This window comes from Diaphorina citri, unplaced genomic scaffold, assembly GCF_000475195.1.
Source record: "Diaphorina citri unplaced genomic scaffold, Diaci psyllid genome assembly version 1.1 scaffold1590, whole genome shotgun sequence".
NCBI lineage: Eukaryota > Metazoa > Arthropoda > Insecta > Hemiptera > Psyllidae > Diaphorina > Diaphorina citri.
In genome coordinates, this window is record NW_007379016.1 from 2993 (window position 1) to 20039 (window position 17047).

The following is a 17047-nucleotide window of genomic DNA, read 5'->3' on the forward strand; positions in this document are numbered from 1 at the left end:
GATTTACACATCCATGTTTATTATTAAATTGAGTGCGTCTCTATCTCGTTACAACTTATCTGGTCTTTGCGGTGGTCGAGCTCGCACGTAACTCTGTTAGTTGCGAACGATATCACGATAGTGCGACATCACAATCCTATTGCACATGTATTATTATTAATATTGAGTGGTCTTTATCTCGTTTAACTTATCCTGGTCTATCGGGTGTTCACCCGCCTCGCAGCGTAACTCTTGTTAGTTATCGAAGATCATTAGTTCAGTGCGAGTTCAGGCTCCGACATCACAATTCACATATTGTCACCACATCCAGTGTATTTATTTTTATTATTGAGTGTCTCTCATGCTCGATCGCGGAACTTATCTGGTCTATCGGGTTGGTCACCCCTCGCCACGTAACTCTTGTCTAGTTATCGAAGATCATACGTGTGCAGACTTGCCGCGCACATCACCATCCCACGTATCATACCCCACTCAATGGTATTTATTATTATATAACCGAGTGGTCTATCTCGTTCAACTTATCTTGGTCTATCGGTGGTCACCCCTCGCGCACGTCAACCTCTGTCAGTTATCAAGATCACTAGTTCACGTGCGCACATCACACATCACATTCATCACGCATCCATGTATTATTATAATATTGAGTGGGTCTTATCTCGTTCAACTTTATCTGGTCTATATGCGGTGGTCACCCTCGCCACGTAAACTTGTCCAGTTATTGCGAAGATCATAGTTCAGTGCGAACATCACACATCCGTCGCGACATGTAGGTTTCGTAGGAACAATCAAGAACTGAGGACATAGGAATCTATATTGTGGCCATGGTACATGTACCCCGCAATTCTTGTGCTAGTTAGCAAAGTAGTGACCTCATCCTCTTTTTCGTTCCCTCGATCAATCTCATTTTTCGAAGTCACTGTTATGCAGGAACTTGTTTTACCTGGCGCGCCGGCTGTTCCCTGAGTCTTTCTCTGGTGGACATTGTTTTTCATTATTATCTATTTTTCGATCCATACATGCATAACTGCATACTCCAACCATAGCAAATATTTTTTTTTTTCTCCAAACCTAATCTCGCTCGACATTGTTGCCCTCCCGTATGTGTTTTTGGGGGTGAGGTTCTCGAATCCACATCCCCGCGTGTCCCGCGGCCTTCCTACCCAAGTCGACTATCCTTAGATTCTTTGTTGTCTCAAAATAGCAAGGGGCTGTAGCTTCTCTCTTACTGCTGTCCCTACTCCTCTTTTCGCGGTCGGCAGGCTCTTGCTTGTAAATTTTATTTTAGACGACGGGCGTCCGCCCCTGGATCTTTTGGAAATTAATTCATATGTTATATTACTCAATAATTAATCTACGTATACGTATATCTATTATCTAAAAGATAATAACTTTCCAACGGGTTGTCAGGAGGTGTATTTTTCGAAGTGATAATGGTTACCATTATCTATTTTCGTTTTTTATATATAATAAAAGGAAGGATGTCAATATTTTTCATTCTTTTGCCGCCACCTTTGAGTAGACGAAAATAATTTTTCTTTTGTTTTTTTTCCAGGGTGCGACAGAATGGAACGGTATAACAGAGCAGGTCTGTACATTGGGTGTCTCAATTAATGCGCGGTCCGCGCTACCTTTAAGGGTGCTATCCGGCAATCTGAGAGGAATGAGTGCAGTAACCCGCTCTGTCTTTGTGGACACAAGAAGTAATCCTCGTCGACGTTTATTTTGTCTCTCAATGTGTATACTTCAAATCCTCATTCTCCTCGTTTCCCAACTTATCATCGAAAAGAAATGGAATTTTGTTTATTACAAAAAAAAAGAAGAAGAAGAAGAAGAAGAAGAAGAGAAAGAAGAGAGAAGAAGAAGAGAAGAAGAAAAAGAAGAAGAAGAAGGAGGAGAGAAATTGTTCCTTGGCCAATGATTATTTCAAAATAGCAGGCTTTTCGGTTAGGCTCGAATTCCGAGCCTTCCTATTTTAGGCGTGCCCGCCCTTAGCTTAGGCGCTGGGGATCACGAATGTTTGCCGTCTGGCGGAGATCGGAGCTTAGATTGATCGCGACCGCTTAATCATGAATGACGATCCCATTTCCTTGAGAAAATAAAAATTGTAATGTAAAAAACTCTTCTTGATGAAATGAAGGGGATAGAGTGGATATACGCTCGAAAACGGCGGCCACGCCGCGTGTATAGGTTATAAGAAGAGTAATCCAACGCCCACGATTACGGCGGTGACCATGGTATGATCTCCGCGGAACCGTCTTAATATTACCGGCGGGTTTTATGAGTCCACACCGCGGGTTATCCGTGTGGCATCTTAACATTTATTGCTCCGGATGGAACCTGGTGAAAGGATAGCCCAGGTTCAAATGGGTGCTAAGTGATCTCGGACCCTTGTATTTTCACTTTTTAAAATCTGACCAATTTTTTTCCTTACATTATCGCCTCCTGAATAGCAGGGCTTTCTTGTCATATCTTCCTCTTTGTAAGACTCTTGCTCAGGTTATATTCTTTTGGTTCTATCCTCTTTCAGTTTTGCAGGCTCTTGCTCGGTTATTTTTATTTTATAACGAGTTCGGTTATGTATTAACTAGATCAAAGTCAAGCGGGGGGTCAGTTTAATAGGTCTAAATAATAATAAAAAAAAATTATCCAAACTGTCTCCCTTGAAATTGACGATACCAGAATAGCAGGGCTTTAGCTTCTCTCTTCCTTCTGTCCTATCCTCTTTCGGTCGGCAAGGCTCTTGCTTGTAATAGGGTAGTCCTATTTTAGGCGGGGCCCGCCCTTAGCTTGGGCGTCGGATCGCGAATGTTCAGTCTGCGTGATGGTTGATTCGATTGATCCGACGGAATAGGTCTAATTATTTAAGTATTGAACTCGTAAAGTTTATTGGTTGATTGCTCCCTCTAATTAAAATGGACTCGGTTTAGAGCAGCAGATCAGAACTCGCACAACCAAGCTTACCACTCTCCAGAGACCCAAAGTGAGCGAAGGTCTTTACTGTAGTCAATAGGTCCCCCCTTATAGACGTACTAAGAGAGGTACTCTTAAGCAAACATCCTCTTCATTCACGTGCCCAGAAAGTCATCCCTCTGACCCACATAAGCCGGTGCTCTGAGGGACTCTTGTCTCTTTCCCCAAAAGTTTAAGTGTAACATACACTTGTTTTATTATTTTTATTTCCCAAATACTTTTTTTCCCCGTGCCAACCAGGGTCCACACCATTGCGCAACGAAACGGTACGTCTTCCAGGCCCAAGCTTAGGGTGGTAACTGTTTTTAAACATCGAGCAAAAGCTAAGACGTTTATAAAGTTGCCCAATGAAAGAGCCACAAAGAGCAACACACCTGGGCGTGGATTTACCCTTCATAACAGAGAAAGGCAGTAGACTAACTCTCCGTATGATGCCCTACCGTACGATGCTGTGTCCCAGTGTTCGCAGATTACATCGTACAACAGAGTAACGATTGCTTTTATTTTTGCCTCCACCTTGTGAGTAGAAAAATTTTTTTTTTTTTTTTTTTTTTACTTAAAATCAACAAGAAAAAATGAGAGACTTCTTACACTACTCCTTCTTTTTAGGATTCCGAACAGAGTGTAACCTTCGCATCTGCGCGGCTGAAAAATCATCGCGAATCAGCCGATGGTTTGGTTTTGGATATTTTTACCATGGGGAGATATTGTCCCCACTTGTTTGAGAGTTTCACGTGCGCCCGGCGTACCTCGAATTTTCCAGCCGGCGCTGGGCGTGAGTAGTAAGAATCACGTAGACTAGAACCCCATTGAGTCCCATTTTAAGGTACGGAACTTACAGAAACTTGGTACTGAAGGACGAATTATCCACTCAAGTGGTACTCGGGATGGTTCGCGTACCACCTGGGGTGTTAAATTTTAAGAATCTTTGGTTTGAGTTGAAGAAGATCGTATCAATCGTCTTATGTAATATAACCTTGACAGGCCAGTGAGTGGGGAGCGTCGCTAGAGGACATGCGACCAACTGTTAAAGGGTGCTTGGTACTGTCTTTAGAAACTAGGAAACGAGGTGTCAGTCCCTAACTGCGTCGTGGGAACGCAGGGTTCGAAGAAGAAGGCTCCGCTGTTTACGTTTCGTGAAGTACTAGCCGTTACAAGTAGACTTCGGTGAGTTAGAACGGTCAAAGGAGCTGGTATATTGTTAATTTACCTTAATCAAAAACAGAATGGCGCTGAAGCGCCTGCCAAGAAATGGGAAAGTTTAACATGTCTAACTTCTATTTTTAAATGGATAGTCCCAACCAGGGAAGAGAAGGATCGGAAAAGGATTTAAATTATACGATCCCAACCGAAAAGTAACTGTCATACAGTTTCCGTTTGTGAGGGTAGGGGGTTCGTACATACTATTACTCCCCTAAACTTTCATAACTTTTATGTAAATTCATCCCATATACACTACACACTACAGCGTGACTTGATACTAGAAGCTATTGACTGTCTCAATGCACGCTCCCCCACTGGTGGCTATCTGGTCTATTCAACTTGCTCTATTCTGGTGAGTTATAATTATTATTATGTACCTACGCCACTGCTTTAAAATGAGGAAATTTCAGTGGGGAAGAAAGTTAGACCTGTAAAACTAAAAACCTTGTCATAACAATCACTGCCAAGCTTTTCACGAGGCTGAGTGCACCCCGAACTCCAAACACAGAGTCGAAAATACTTCGACTCCGCCGGGAATCGAAGCCAGGACTTCCGGCATGCAATCTCAGTGTGATACCCACTCAGGCTCGGAGATTGTTGGGTTTTTAGGTGTTTACCAATTACTTGTGTATTTCGAAGATAATCTCATCAACCTCACCCAACTGCCTCCTCTCATTAAACTCACCCAGCCTGAGTGGGGAAAAGCCAGTAGCACGCGATTGTCCAGATGGTCACCCATCCGGATACTAACCTCGCGAAACGTTGCTTAACTTCAGTGATCCAGTCAGATCTGATGTATTCATCATGCTATACATTGTTTACTTACATTACATTGAAATGAGGTTGTTTTCTGACGAAATCCCTCTGTGCGGAGTCCAGTATGTAGGACTATTGCACCCCTATACAATAGATCAGTGTTTCCCAACCTGGGCGATATCGCCCCCTGGCGGGCGATGGAGATTTTCATGGGGGCGATGAAGCCTTAGGGGGCGATCAATAAAAGGAGCGATAAAGGGGGCGATGGTTATCTAGGGGCAAAAATGTAAGTAGGTTGTCTGTCTTTTTTGCGTTTGGAAATCTTAATCATTAGTATTTATGTTGGGTAACCTATATATTATATCAGCAAATATATTTTTACAAATTATGTTTTCGCGACATTTGAACATCTTTTTATTTCTACATTTGTTGGGGGGGGTTTGGGCCAATAAGCTAGCCAGCTCACTTCGATTGGTCTCCGTCGATTTAAAACTTGGCATTGCCAGCCTAGTTAGTTTTTGAGGGTAGTGCGTCTCCTTTGTAAGCGCTAGTTTGCGGGTGCGCCTGCCTGTGTCGAACTTTATCCTAAACAAATAAGGTTCGTTATCTTAAGCTCCGTTGTTAAAGTTCCTATCAAACCAATCTTGGGCTAGCGCAGTTTGGCGCCTCAGTTTATTTTCGTTGCGAGACTGAGTGCACTTAGAAATATCGCAGTCAGCACCACATCTAATCTAAGACGGTCACCCGCTCTGTTATCAACCACGGACAACGGTGCTTAACTTCCGTGATAAATTGGGAACTGGAACATTTTGAACATTCCATTACGAGTTCAGTCCATGTTTTCTCTTCAGCAAGATAGACACAGAAATCTGTCTTTGATGTATGGCTATAATAGGTTGCCTCAGTTTATTTTTGTTTCGAGACTGAGTGCACCTAGAAATATCGCAGTCAGCACCACATCTACTCTAAGACGGTCACCCGCTCTGTTATCAACTACGGACAACGGTGCTTAACTTCCGTGATAAATTGGGAACTGGAACATTGAACATTCCATTACGAGTTCAGTCCATGTTTCATGTTTTCTGTTCAGCAAGATAGACACAGAAATCTGTCTTTGATGTATGGCTATAATAGGTATAGCTCCATACTTTGAATCTTTGAAGGCATATGGCCAGCCCAGCCAGCTTGGTTGGTAGCGCTAGGCCCCGGGTTTGATTGCCGCCCGGGGCGGATTTCACATTCGTTTGCGGAACGCACTGAAATTACATTTCTTTCAAAAATCACTAGATTTTGACCTCAAATCACTAAATCACTAGATTTGCCAAGAATTCCCTGTCTTCCTCTTCTCTTCGATTTCGGGACAATAAGACCTCAGCAGTTATAGGTCCCTCTATCGAACCTCTTGAAAAAAGCTCATTGTTGCGCTCCCTGTTCTGAGATAATGGAGTCGCGCTAAGCGCTCGGCGCGCTCCCCGTTAATTTCGCTTGGTGGTAATCCCCGGCCTCAAGTCTGATATTTCTCTTCGATTTCGGGACAATAAGACCTCAGCAGTTATAGTTCCCTCTATCGAACCTCTTGAAAAAAGCTTATTGTTGCGCTCCCTGTTCTGAGCAGGGTCTCCACTCCAAATTTTAAAAAATCACTAGATTCGAGGAAAAAAAATCACTAGATTTGACTTGAAAATCTAGTTGGTTACTTGAAATGCTCAAGTTATGAATTTATTAATCTGGATAATTTGACTGGGGGCGAACTGAAACTAGACCAATTATGTATTGGCTTGAGAGCAATATTTTATTTTTATTGGCTCGTTCTCGGAACGTTTGTCTTTCTCCTATCTTGGTCTTCTTCTTATATTGACTCGTTCTCAGAATGTTTTTCTCCTATATTGTTCTTCTCTCTTCGATTTCGGGACGATAAGTCCTCCGCTATTACATTCCTTTTTTAACCAGTCTAAACTTTTCACTTTTATGTTCCAGGCTCTGGTGAATCGTGGGGTAAACTTGGACCCGATAGGAAAGTGGTCCAAGGTAGGCCTCGTTATTTACAATTCTACGGTGCCTATTGGCGCCACACCTGAGTATTTGGGCGGCCATTATATTCTGCAAGGCGCCTCTAGTATGTTACCAGTGGCGGCATTAGCACCGCAACCTAATGAGAGAATATTGGATATGTGCGCCGCACCGGGCGGCAAAGCTTGCAGCTGCTCTAATGAAGAACACGGGTGTTCTGTTCGCCAATGACGTGAGTAAGGAGAGGTCTAAGGCTATCGTGGGCAATTTCCATCGCCTGGGAGTAATTAACTCTGTGGTTACATGTCTGGACGGAAGACAATATGGCAAGGTAAGACAGTGTGGGAACCGTCAGATTTCACGTCAAAATGCGCAGAAACGCTTGCGCACAAACAAACGAAGCGGGAGTCATGAATAATGACGTCATTGCCTACGGGAGCGTATGCCGTGACGTCTAACTTTACGATTTAATGGTATTTTTTAAATCGATTTATCTCGGTATCTAGAAGTCGTAGAAGAAAAAGAAAAATTCCGTTGGTCCTTGTTTTTCCTGCTCTATGACTTTGAAACATCACCCAAGTAAGCGCAACACATCTATTATAGGAGTTCTAGGTCGCGGGTTCATTTCCCGCCTGGGGCAGATTTTATTCTGTAATGTTCGTTCCTTCTCTCTTTGATTTCGTATAAGAAGCTTAACCCATCTTTCGGAACTCGTTACCCTTACACATAAGCCTCAGAGTTGGCTTTTTGTGTACCTATGCCTCCGTTGTTACAGCTCGCTCTATCAAACCTCTTTTTTAAACGTACCAACTCATACGTACATACATACCTAGCTTTTTATCTATTATTATGTTAAGGCGGTCTCTTTCTGATCCCTTGTGTCCCGCGTCCATTTTGGTTTAGGACTATTTCACTAAGCTTTTTATCTAACTAGCTCCTTGGTTTTCTCCTACTCCAGGTGATGAAAGGATTTGATCGTGTTCTCCTAGACGCCCCATGTACAGGTACCGGTGTTATATCTAAGGATACAGGAGTCAAAACTAACAAGGACGCTTTGGATGTACAGCGCTGCTACACACTACAGCGTGACTTGATACTAGAAGCTATTGACTGTCTCAATGCACGCTCCCCCACTGGTGGCTATCTGGTCTATTCAACTATCCTGAAATCGAAGAGAAGGAAGACAGGATAGGAGAAAGCCAGCCGTTCCGAGAACGAGCATTATCCCTTTAGGATAAAATCCTACCCCGGGCGGGATGCGGGAATCGAACCCCCGGCCTAGCGCCTACAAAGCCGACGCACTACCAACTAGTCTAACTTACCTAGGATGACCATTTGACTCCTTGATAAGACAAATGTACAGACATTCCTGTTTGGGGTTCCTGGTACTGGCGTAAATCCTGGTCGAGCAATATCCAATGGGCTTTAAAATGAGGAAATTTCAGTGGGGAAGAAAGTTAGACCTGTAAAACCAAAAACCTTGTCCTAACAATCACTGCCAAGCTTTTCACGAGGCTGAGTGCACCCCGAACTCCAAACACAGAGTCGCAAAAACTTCGACTCCACCGGGAATCGAACCCAGGACTTCCGGCATGCAATCTCAGTGTGATACCCACTCAGGCTCGGAGATTGTTGGGTTTTTAGGTGTTTACCAATTACTTGTGTATTTCGAAGATAATATCATCAACCTCACCCAGCTGCCTCCTCTCATTAAACTCACCCAGCAGGAAAATAATATATATTTTTGCTTTCTATTACCATAGGTATAGTGAAGCTTTTTATGTGAGGACTTGGGGCAACCCTTTCAATTATCTATTTATAGCATCTAATTAATACTCATTATATTTATACTAATTAAAGGTTTTCTAGGTCCCGCCTGGGGCAGCAGATTTTATTGTATAATGTTCGTTCTCGGGACGGCTGGCTTTCTCCTATCCTGTCGTCATTCTCTCTTCGATGTCGGGACGATAAGAACTCTGTTGTTCTTAGATTCCTATCAGCTGAACCCATCCTTTTGTGGCTCTTTGCCCCTACACCTAAGTCTTGGAGTGGGGTTTTTGTGTATGCCTCCGTTGTTACAGCTCGCTCTATCAAACCTCTTTTTTTTTTTAAACGTACCAACTCATACGTCATACGTACATACCTAGCTTTTTATCTATTATTATTATTATGTTAAGGTGGTCTCTTTCTGATCCCTTGTGTGCCGCGTCCATTTTGGTTCAGGACTATTTCACTAAGCTTTTTATCTAACTAGCTCCTTGTTTTTCTCCTACTCCAGGTGATGAAAGGATTTGATCGTGTTCTCCTAGACATGAAGTCTGTGCACTTGCAAAAAAAGACCATCTTACCCAAACTATGTACAGTAAAGTTTCCTAGCTCTATGGGGAACACTGGCTGTCCCGAAGAATCCAATCTAATTTGATGACAGATTTTCTTCTTCTTCACCACAGGAGTTGATTGATTTCCCGAGGACTTTCTTGGTTTAGGGCTAGGAGTGTTTGAACTAGTTGTACTACTGCTTGAGGATTTTGTATCTGGGAAGAAATGAACAAACAAGTGGTTTAGTGAACTGTAGATGTCACTGGGAAAATGGGTCCTTGTGGAGTGGAGCAACAATGGGTTCCTATCTTCCTATGGAACCTTTTTACCTTCTATTACTAAAGTATAGCGGAGCGGAGCTATACTAGTAATGAGAAAGTATTTTTTTTTTTTTTCCTGATATTACTAGGAGTACGCTGAATTGTAGAAATCACTCAGAAGAAGGTCTCATGAAGAACAGCTGTAGGGTCAATGGGGCCCAAAAGTAATCAAATTTTATTTATTTGCTGAAGATAGGCTATCAAATTTAATAAAAATTGTATCAAATTGGGTCCATATGAGATAAAGGATAGAACTTAATGAACAGATGTCTGAGATTTTTTTCCTTTGCAATCCACACTGTCTCATGAAGGCAATAAATCAAAAATAAGTTCAAACTAAGAGGTGAAAAGATAATAAAAAGTTTTTTTTTACATTACCTACCAGATTAGTTGTATGAAGATATGTAACAAGCTTCTGTTTTGACCTACAGGTATCATGGTACTTCAACACTTGTACGGTGTGACACCCAGTATTGCTCTGGGCTGCGAAATGGCTTGTCAATATGGCAACAATGTTCCAGGAGGTTTATTGACCTTTTTCTCATTGGCGGGGAGGTACACTGCACCTGATTATACATGCAGTGCTGTAGTGGGTAAGGCCCATTCTGTTCCTCTTAACTCATGGTTTGGTGAACTGTAGAACCCAGAAGAAAGTTCCCTTGGGAGACCCACAAAAGCCTGATTGAACTCAAAATCTATTGAGAACATTTTCTTTAGTGGCTGAACATTTTTACCAGTCATCAAAATGGTACAAAGAGTTTGAGATTTATGGTGGATTATAAAAATTATATTAATTGAATTTAATTCTATTGGGAACTAATTTCGGAATTTTAAATTTACCTTGTTCTTGTTGTCCTTATTTAGATCTTATCGTCCTGAAATGCAAGAGAAGCAGGAGGGGGTAAGAAAAAAAATCAACCGTTCCAGGAACGAACATCATCTGTTTAGGATACATTTTTCCATGGGCCATAATCGAACCCACAACCTAGAGCCTAAGGGGATTAGCATTACTTTCCAAGATCTTTAGTGGGGAAGAAAGTTAGATCTGTAAAACTAAAAACCTTGTCATAACAATCACTGCCAAGCTTTTCACGAGGCTGAGTGCACCCCGAACTCCAAACACAGAGTCGAAAAAAACTTCGACTCCGCCGGGAATCGAACCCAGGACTTCCGGGATGCAATCTTAGTGTGATACCAACTCAGGCTCGGAGATTGTTGGGTTTTTTAGGTGTTTACCAATTACTTGTGTATTTCGAAGATAATCTCATCAACCTCACCCAACTGCCTCCTCTCATTAAACTCACCCAGCCTGAGTGGGGAAAAGCCAGAGTAGCTCGCGATTGCCCAGATGGTCACCCATCCGGATACTAACCTCGCGAAACGTTGCTTAACTTCAGTGATCCAGTCAGATCTGATGTATTCATCATGCTATACATTGTTTACTTACATTACATTGAAATGAGGTTCTTTTCTGACGAAATTCCTCTGTGTGGAGTCCAGTATGTAGGACTATTGCACCCATATACAATAGATACTTGAGCTGCCGATTCTTCTGATTTCAGCCTGAAGAGAACGAGGCGGTAGTCAACTATGCTCTAAGGAAGAGAGATGTCAAACTGGTACCCACTGGACTCGACTTTGGTACTGAGGGCTTTGTCAACTATCGGCAAAACAAGTAAGTAAAGTGAATACAACTTGTGGAGTTTGAAACGACAACATTCTCCATTGGAAAAACGATGAGAAATAACAAGAGCAAAGGCCTCATTTACTTATTTATATCAAATTTTCTCTTTACTGTATACAAACTGTTAGTATAATGGAACAAATTGTTCTAAGCTGACATTGACAGTCTTAAATCTCTAAAATACTCTAAATAAAGCACTACTTATGTAAATGTAAATGCAGTTTCTTTGTGTTATTATGTCACAACTTTGGTGCTCACTGCAGCATTGTAGGAGTAGGACTTTCCCACTATCTCAATAATCCTAAAATCCAATGTTTACCTACCATCCTGGCACCGGTCGCTATGCGCATTTATATGTCATAGCTACTCATTTTCCATTGGGAACTACTTTCGGAATTTTAAATTTACCTTGTTCTTGTTGTCCTTATTTAGATCTTATTGTCCTGAAATGCAAGAGAAGCAGGAGAGGGTAAGAAAAAAACCAACCATTCCAGGAACGCACATCATCTGTTTAGGATACATTTTTCCATGGGCCATAATCGAACCCACAACCTAGAGCCTAAGGGGATTAGCATTACTTTCCAAGATAGATTATAAAAATTATATTATTTGAATTTAATTCTATTGGGAACTGCTTTCGGAATTTTAAATTTACCTTGTTCTTGTCATCCTTATTTAGATCTTATCGTCCTGAAATGCAAGAGAAGCAGGAGAGGGTAAGAAAAAAACCAACCGTTCCAGGAACGAACATCATCTGTTTAGGATACATTTTGCCACGGGCCGTAATCGAACCCGCGACCTAGAGCCCGCGACCTAGAGCACTACTTTCCAAGATATATAGCCTGGCTAGTAACATGAAGTCTGTGCACTTGCAAAAAAAGACCATCTTACCCAAACTATGAACAGTAAAGGTTCCTAGCTCTATGGGGAACACTGGCTGTCCCGAAGAATCCAATCTAATTTGATGACAGATTTTCTTCTTCTTCACCACAGGAGTTGAGCTTCACGTCAAAATGCGCAGAAACGCTTGCGCACAAACAAACGAAGCGGGAGTCATTAATTATGACGTCATCGCCTACGAGAGCGTATGCCGTGACGTCAAACTTCATTATTTACCGGTATTATTTAAATCGATTTATCTCGGTATCTAGAAGCCGTAGAATAAGAAGAAAAATTCCGTTGGTCCTCATTTTTCCTGCTCTATGACTTTGAAACATCACCCAAGTAAGCGCAACTGACCTATTAAATGAGTGATGAGGACTTTCTTGGTTTAGGGCTAGGAGTTTTTGAACTACTTGTACTACTGCTTGAGGATTTTGTATCTGGGAAGAAATGAACAAGTGGTTTAGTGAACTGTAGATGTCACTGGGAAAATGGGTCCTTATATGGAGTGGAGCAACAATGGGTTCCTATCTTCCTATGGAACCTTTTTACCTTCTATTACTAAAGTATAGCGGAGCAGAGCTATACTAGTAATGAGAAAGTATTTTTTTTTCTTCTGATATGTATTACCCAAAGATAACCAGAAAGTAGTTTAGTGAACTGTCAACCACAAAGGCTCAAAAACTGATGTTCCCCGGTAGGAATCCAGCTAGAGTAGCGGCGGTGTCATGTGTTCATCAGTGGCGGGAGAGAGATTCAGCTTGAGTAGCGGTGGCGTTGAGAGGAATTCAGCTTGAGTAGCAGCAGTGTTGAGAGGGATTCAGCTTGAGTAGTGGCGTGATTGATGCCAAGCATTGTTAGTTGAAGAAGAACAGGACAAGATAGGAATTATGCTTGAGTAGCGGCGATGTTGAGAGGAATTCAGCTCGATTAGCGGCTGTGTTGAAATATCACTTGGCCGAGTCCACAAAGTGAGTTTAAACTTCGTGAAAGTTAAACTCTTGGATTAAGGAATCTGATTGGCCGATTTGAAAAATATTAGCCAATTAGATTGCTCAATCGAAGAGTTTAACGGAGTTTAAACTCACTTTGTGGACTACTTGGCAATCAGTGTTGTTTTCAGTTGTGAAAAGAGGAATTCAGTTTGAGCAGCAGCGTGATCGAGATGCAAAGCATTGTTAAAAGCAGTAGAACAGGACGACATAGGAATTCAGCTTAAGTCGTGATGTCAGCCAACTTGCGTGTTTATATTGTCAATGTAACGAGGTAGGAACTTTGCTTGGTTAGGAACGAGTGATATAAGTTGGAAGGTACCTATATTTTCAACATTTTGTAAAAATTGAGAACTTCATTACAATATTCAGCCTGTTTATTAAATTATTACCATTATTCACACATGTAAATAATTCATTGTCACGCTTAGGTCTGAACTTACCTAGTTGGATTATCTCGGAATTGAGTTCAATCCGACTCCTGGCCCTGTGTGGCTCCCTCAACCACTCCACTAGTAAATTCCAGCTCGGCTGTAGCTTTGTAGTGGGCTGAATACCCGCGCCTCCCGGTAGAAATCCAGCTAGAGTAGCGGCGGTGTCATGTGTTCATCAGTGGCGGGAGAGGAATTCAGCTTGAGTAGCAGCAGTGTTGAGAGGAATTCAGCTTGAGTAGTGGCGTGATTGAGATGCTAAGCATTGTTAGTTGAAGAAGAACAGGACAAGATAGGAATTATGCTTGAGTAGCGGCGATGTTGAGAGGAATTCAGCTCGAGGAGCGGCTGTGTTGAAATATCACTTGGCCGAGTCCACAAAGTGAGTTTAAACTTCGTAAAAGTTAAACTCTTGGATTAAGGAATCTGATTGGCCGATTTGAAAAATATTAGCCAATTAGATTGCTCAATCGAAGAGTTTAACCTCACTTTGTGGACTACTTGGCAATCAGTGTTGTTTTCAGTTTTGAAAAGAGGAATTCAGTTTGAGTAGCAGCGTGATCGAGATGCAAAGCATTGTTAAAAGCAGTAGAACAGGACGAGATAGGAATTCAGCTTAAGTCGTGATGTCAGCCCACTTTCGTGTTTATATTGTCAATGTAACGAGGTAGGAACTTTGCTTGGTTAGGAACGAGTGATGTAAGTTGGAAGGTACCTATAGTTTCAACATTTTGTAAAAATTGAGAACTTCATTTCAATATTCAGCATGTTTATTAAATTATTACTATTATTCACACATGTAAATAATTCATTGTCACGCTTAGGTCTGAACTTACCTAGTTGGATTATCTCGGAATTGAGTTCAATCCGACTCGGGTATATAACTTGGTCCTAGATTAATCTGGATCCCGAGATTTGATTTTTTATGTTATGGTGGGTAATAGGTATCGAACCCGGACCTTCTGAATGGCGAGCAATTTATTTATTACTATTTCAACTTAGCCCCTCAGTGTGAAAATAGATATGTTGAAAAAGAAGTCAAGATACGTGACGTAAGCGCTAGTCGCGGATTCGATTTTGCTTATGCTCAGAACTATCGTTTTCCTAAAGGAAAATTTATGTTGAAATGCAAAAGCTGTCGGTGCAATAAACGAAGTAGCTATGAAGTTACGATCAGGGGGGAAAAAAATCAAAAATCAAAGTAGATTTTTTTTTTTACCTCGGTCTTCTTCTTCCTAGCCTTTTCCTATCTTTTTTTTTTTAAGAGGTTTGACAGAGGGAACTGTAACTGCTATGGTCTTATCGTCCCGAAATCGAAGAGAGAAGGAAGACAGCCTGATATGTATTACCCAAAGATAACCAGAAAGCAGTTTAGTGAACTGTCAACTGCAAAGGCTCAAAAACTGATGTTTCCTGATATGTATTACCCAAAGATAACCAGAAAGCAGTTTAGTGAACTGTCAACTGCAAAGGCTCAAAAACTGATGTTGTATAATCTACTTGTAAGTACATATCAGGAAATAGATACCTACCTTCTGAATTTGATCTTTTCTTAGGAGCTGGTTTCTTGAAGCATGGAGACTCAAGAAGAATAAGAAGGGAAAGTCGAAAGAGTGAAGAGATACGGAATAGGAACTGTTTGACAATATTGGACACAGAGATTTTTTAAGAAGTTGACAGAGGGAGCATAAAATTTGATAGAGGAAACTGTAATAATTGTAATATTGGAGGTCTTATCGTCCTGAAATGGAAGACATGAGGACAGGATAGGAGAAAGCCGGCCTTTCCGAGAACGATCCGTATCTGTTTAGGATAAAGTTTGCCTCGGGTGGGAATCGAACCTGCGACCTAGCGCTTATAAGGCAGGCTACAATATTATTATTGGCGAGAAAATAGGTATTCACATCCGTCGTTCAAGTCACAGTATATTCAGTATTCACACTCATCTAATCAATCGCTTGTAAAATTTTTGACCGTTCTTAGAACGTTAGCCCAGACGTACTGTGACTGGAGGGTGACCTGAACAACCGACAATGGTAATGAATTTGCTAGAATATCTTTGTAAAAAATGTTTATTTAAGTCCATTGTTTTTGTAAAATAATTAAATATATTAAAAATTGTGATTATTGTGATTCACAAAATTTCAAATTTTATTCATAGAAGTTTTATGCATTTTTTATTTTACATGGTTTTTCAATTTTACTATCTACAAAATGTACATAAAAAGCAAAGAAGGGTATTGTTTTCTCACCAAAAGAAAACGAAAAGTTGAAATTGAGGCAAAGTTAATGCCTGACACATTCTCTCCCATTTCTACACGTAACACTATGATACGACCATGCTACGACACAGACCACACGAGTCTAATAAGTAGCAATAATTTCATTCCTAGGAAATAAAATCGGCAATGTTCAACGTTCTGTACCAAAACCCTCTTCATTTTGAAGTCTTGGCAGTGTTGCTAGCTTCTATAAGTTGAATGTGTTTGAGGAATGCCTTGTGATTCAACTTGAAATCATTCGTTTCACTAGACTTCTCTCCTGTCTCTTCGTTTGAGATTTTGCCCATCTAGAAAGAAAATAAAAAAATGGGTTAGTTGTAATACAATAAATCCTGGTAAAATAATAATAATAATTATAATACCTACCTATAAGAAAAACAACATCCACTCGTAAAATTTTGGAGCCAAAACCAAATCACAGCCCAAAAGGTTGACCAAAAACGCTGACCCCATCTGAAAGCGGGAATAGGCGAAGAGAGAGAGAGAATAATAATAATACAGGGTAATTATTTTACCTCAAACTTGGTGAACACATAGTTGGCACACTTCTTGGCGTTGGGAGAGCTCTGTATGAGATAGTGAATAGTCGGGTGGGATAAACCAAAGAAGTCAATGCCCTTGGGTTGTACCCGGGATATGGACAGTCTTTGTAGAAGATTGAAGTGGCACTCGTCAGGGGAGGTGCCAACAATGGGCATGTGGGGTTCGTTGTCCGCCGATATTTCGAACCTGAAAATATATTCAGGGAATAAATCATTTTATTAAAAAATAATAGAGGGAAATGTGACTGCTAAGGTCTTATCGTACTGAAATCGAAGAGAAGGAACACAGGATAGGAGAAAGCCGTTCCGAAAACGAACATATTTTGTCGAGGATCCAGGTTCACTTCAGGCGGGAATCGATCCCATGACCTAGAAATAATGAGCTTATCTATACAGTTTGAACAGGACTGTTTGAAAAGAGGTCCTTGTTTCTTTACCCCAGTAGTAGGCCCGAGTATTCTATCACAGAATCACTAACCTAACGAGTCTAACTTTTTTATTTTCTAAAGAGGTTTGACAGAGGGAACTGTAACTACTAAGGTCTTATCGTATCGTCCAGAAATCAAAGAGAGAAGGAATACAGGATAGGAGAAAGCCAGCCGTTCCGAGAACGAGCATTATCCCTTTAAGATAAAATCCTACCCCGGGCGGGAATC

General features: G+C 41.2%; 2 protein-coding genes and 1 long non-coding RNA gene across 3 annotated transcripts in view; 1 reads left to right on the forward strand and 2 right to left on the reverse strand.

Annotated features, from left to right (window-relative positions):
- LOC103516524 (probable 28S rRNA (cytosine(4447)-C(5))-methyltransferase) overlaps nucleotides 1–17047 on the forward strand; it is a 22119-nt gene that overhangs the window by 2990 nt on the left and 2082 nt on the right. The window contains 5 exon segments of the mRNA XM_008481493.1: nucleotides 6907–7124; nucleotides 7126–7270; nucleotides 7898–8094; nucleotides 10152–10167; nucleotides 11141–11253. Of these exon segments, the coding sequence (XP_008479715.1) occupies nucleotides 6907–7124; nucleotides 7126–7270; nucleotides 7898–8094; nucleotides 10152–10167; nucleotides 11141–11253 (689 nt within the window).
- On the reverse strand, nucleotides 12837–14866 carry LOC113470459. Its single transcript, XR_003393505.1, has 2 exons — nucleotides 14400–14866; nucleotides 12837–13579 (listed from the first exon to the last, which is right to left on the reverse strand). It is a non-coding gene; the product is annotated as an uncharacterized LOC113470459 (long non-coding RNA).
- LOC103516523 (transforming growth factor beta regulator 1-like) lies at nucleotides 15692–16574 on the reverse strand. Its single transcript, XM_008481492.3, has 2 exons — nucleotides 16365–16574; nucleotides 15692–16136 (listed from the first exon to the last, which is right to left on the reverse strand). The coding sequence occupies exons 1-2, from the start codon at nucleotides 16545–16547 to the stop codon at nucleotides 16005–16007; spliced, it is 315 nt and encodes a 104-aa protein (XP_008479714.1). The 5' UTR covers nucleotides 16548–16574; the 3' UTR covers nucleotides 15692–16004.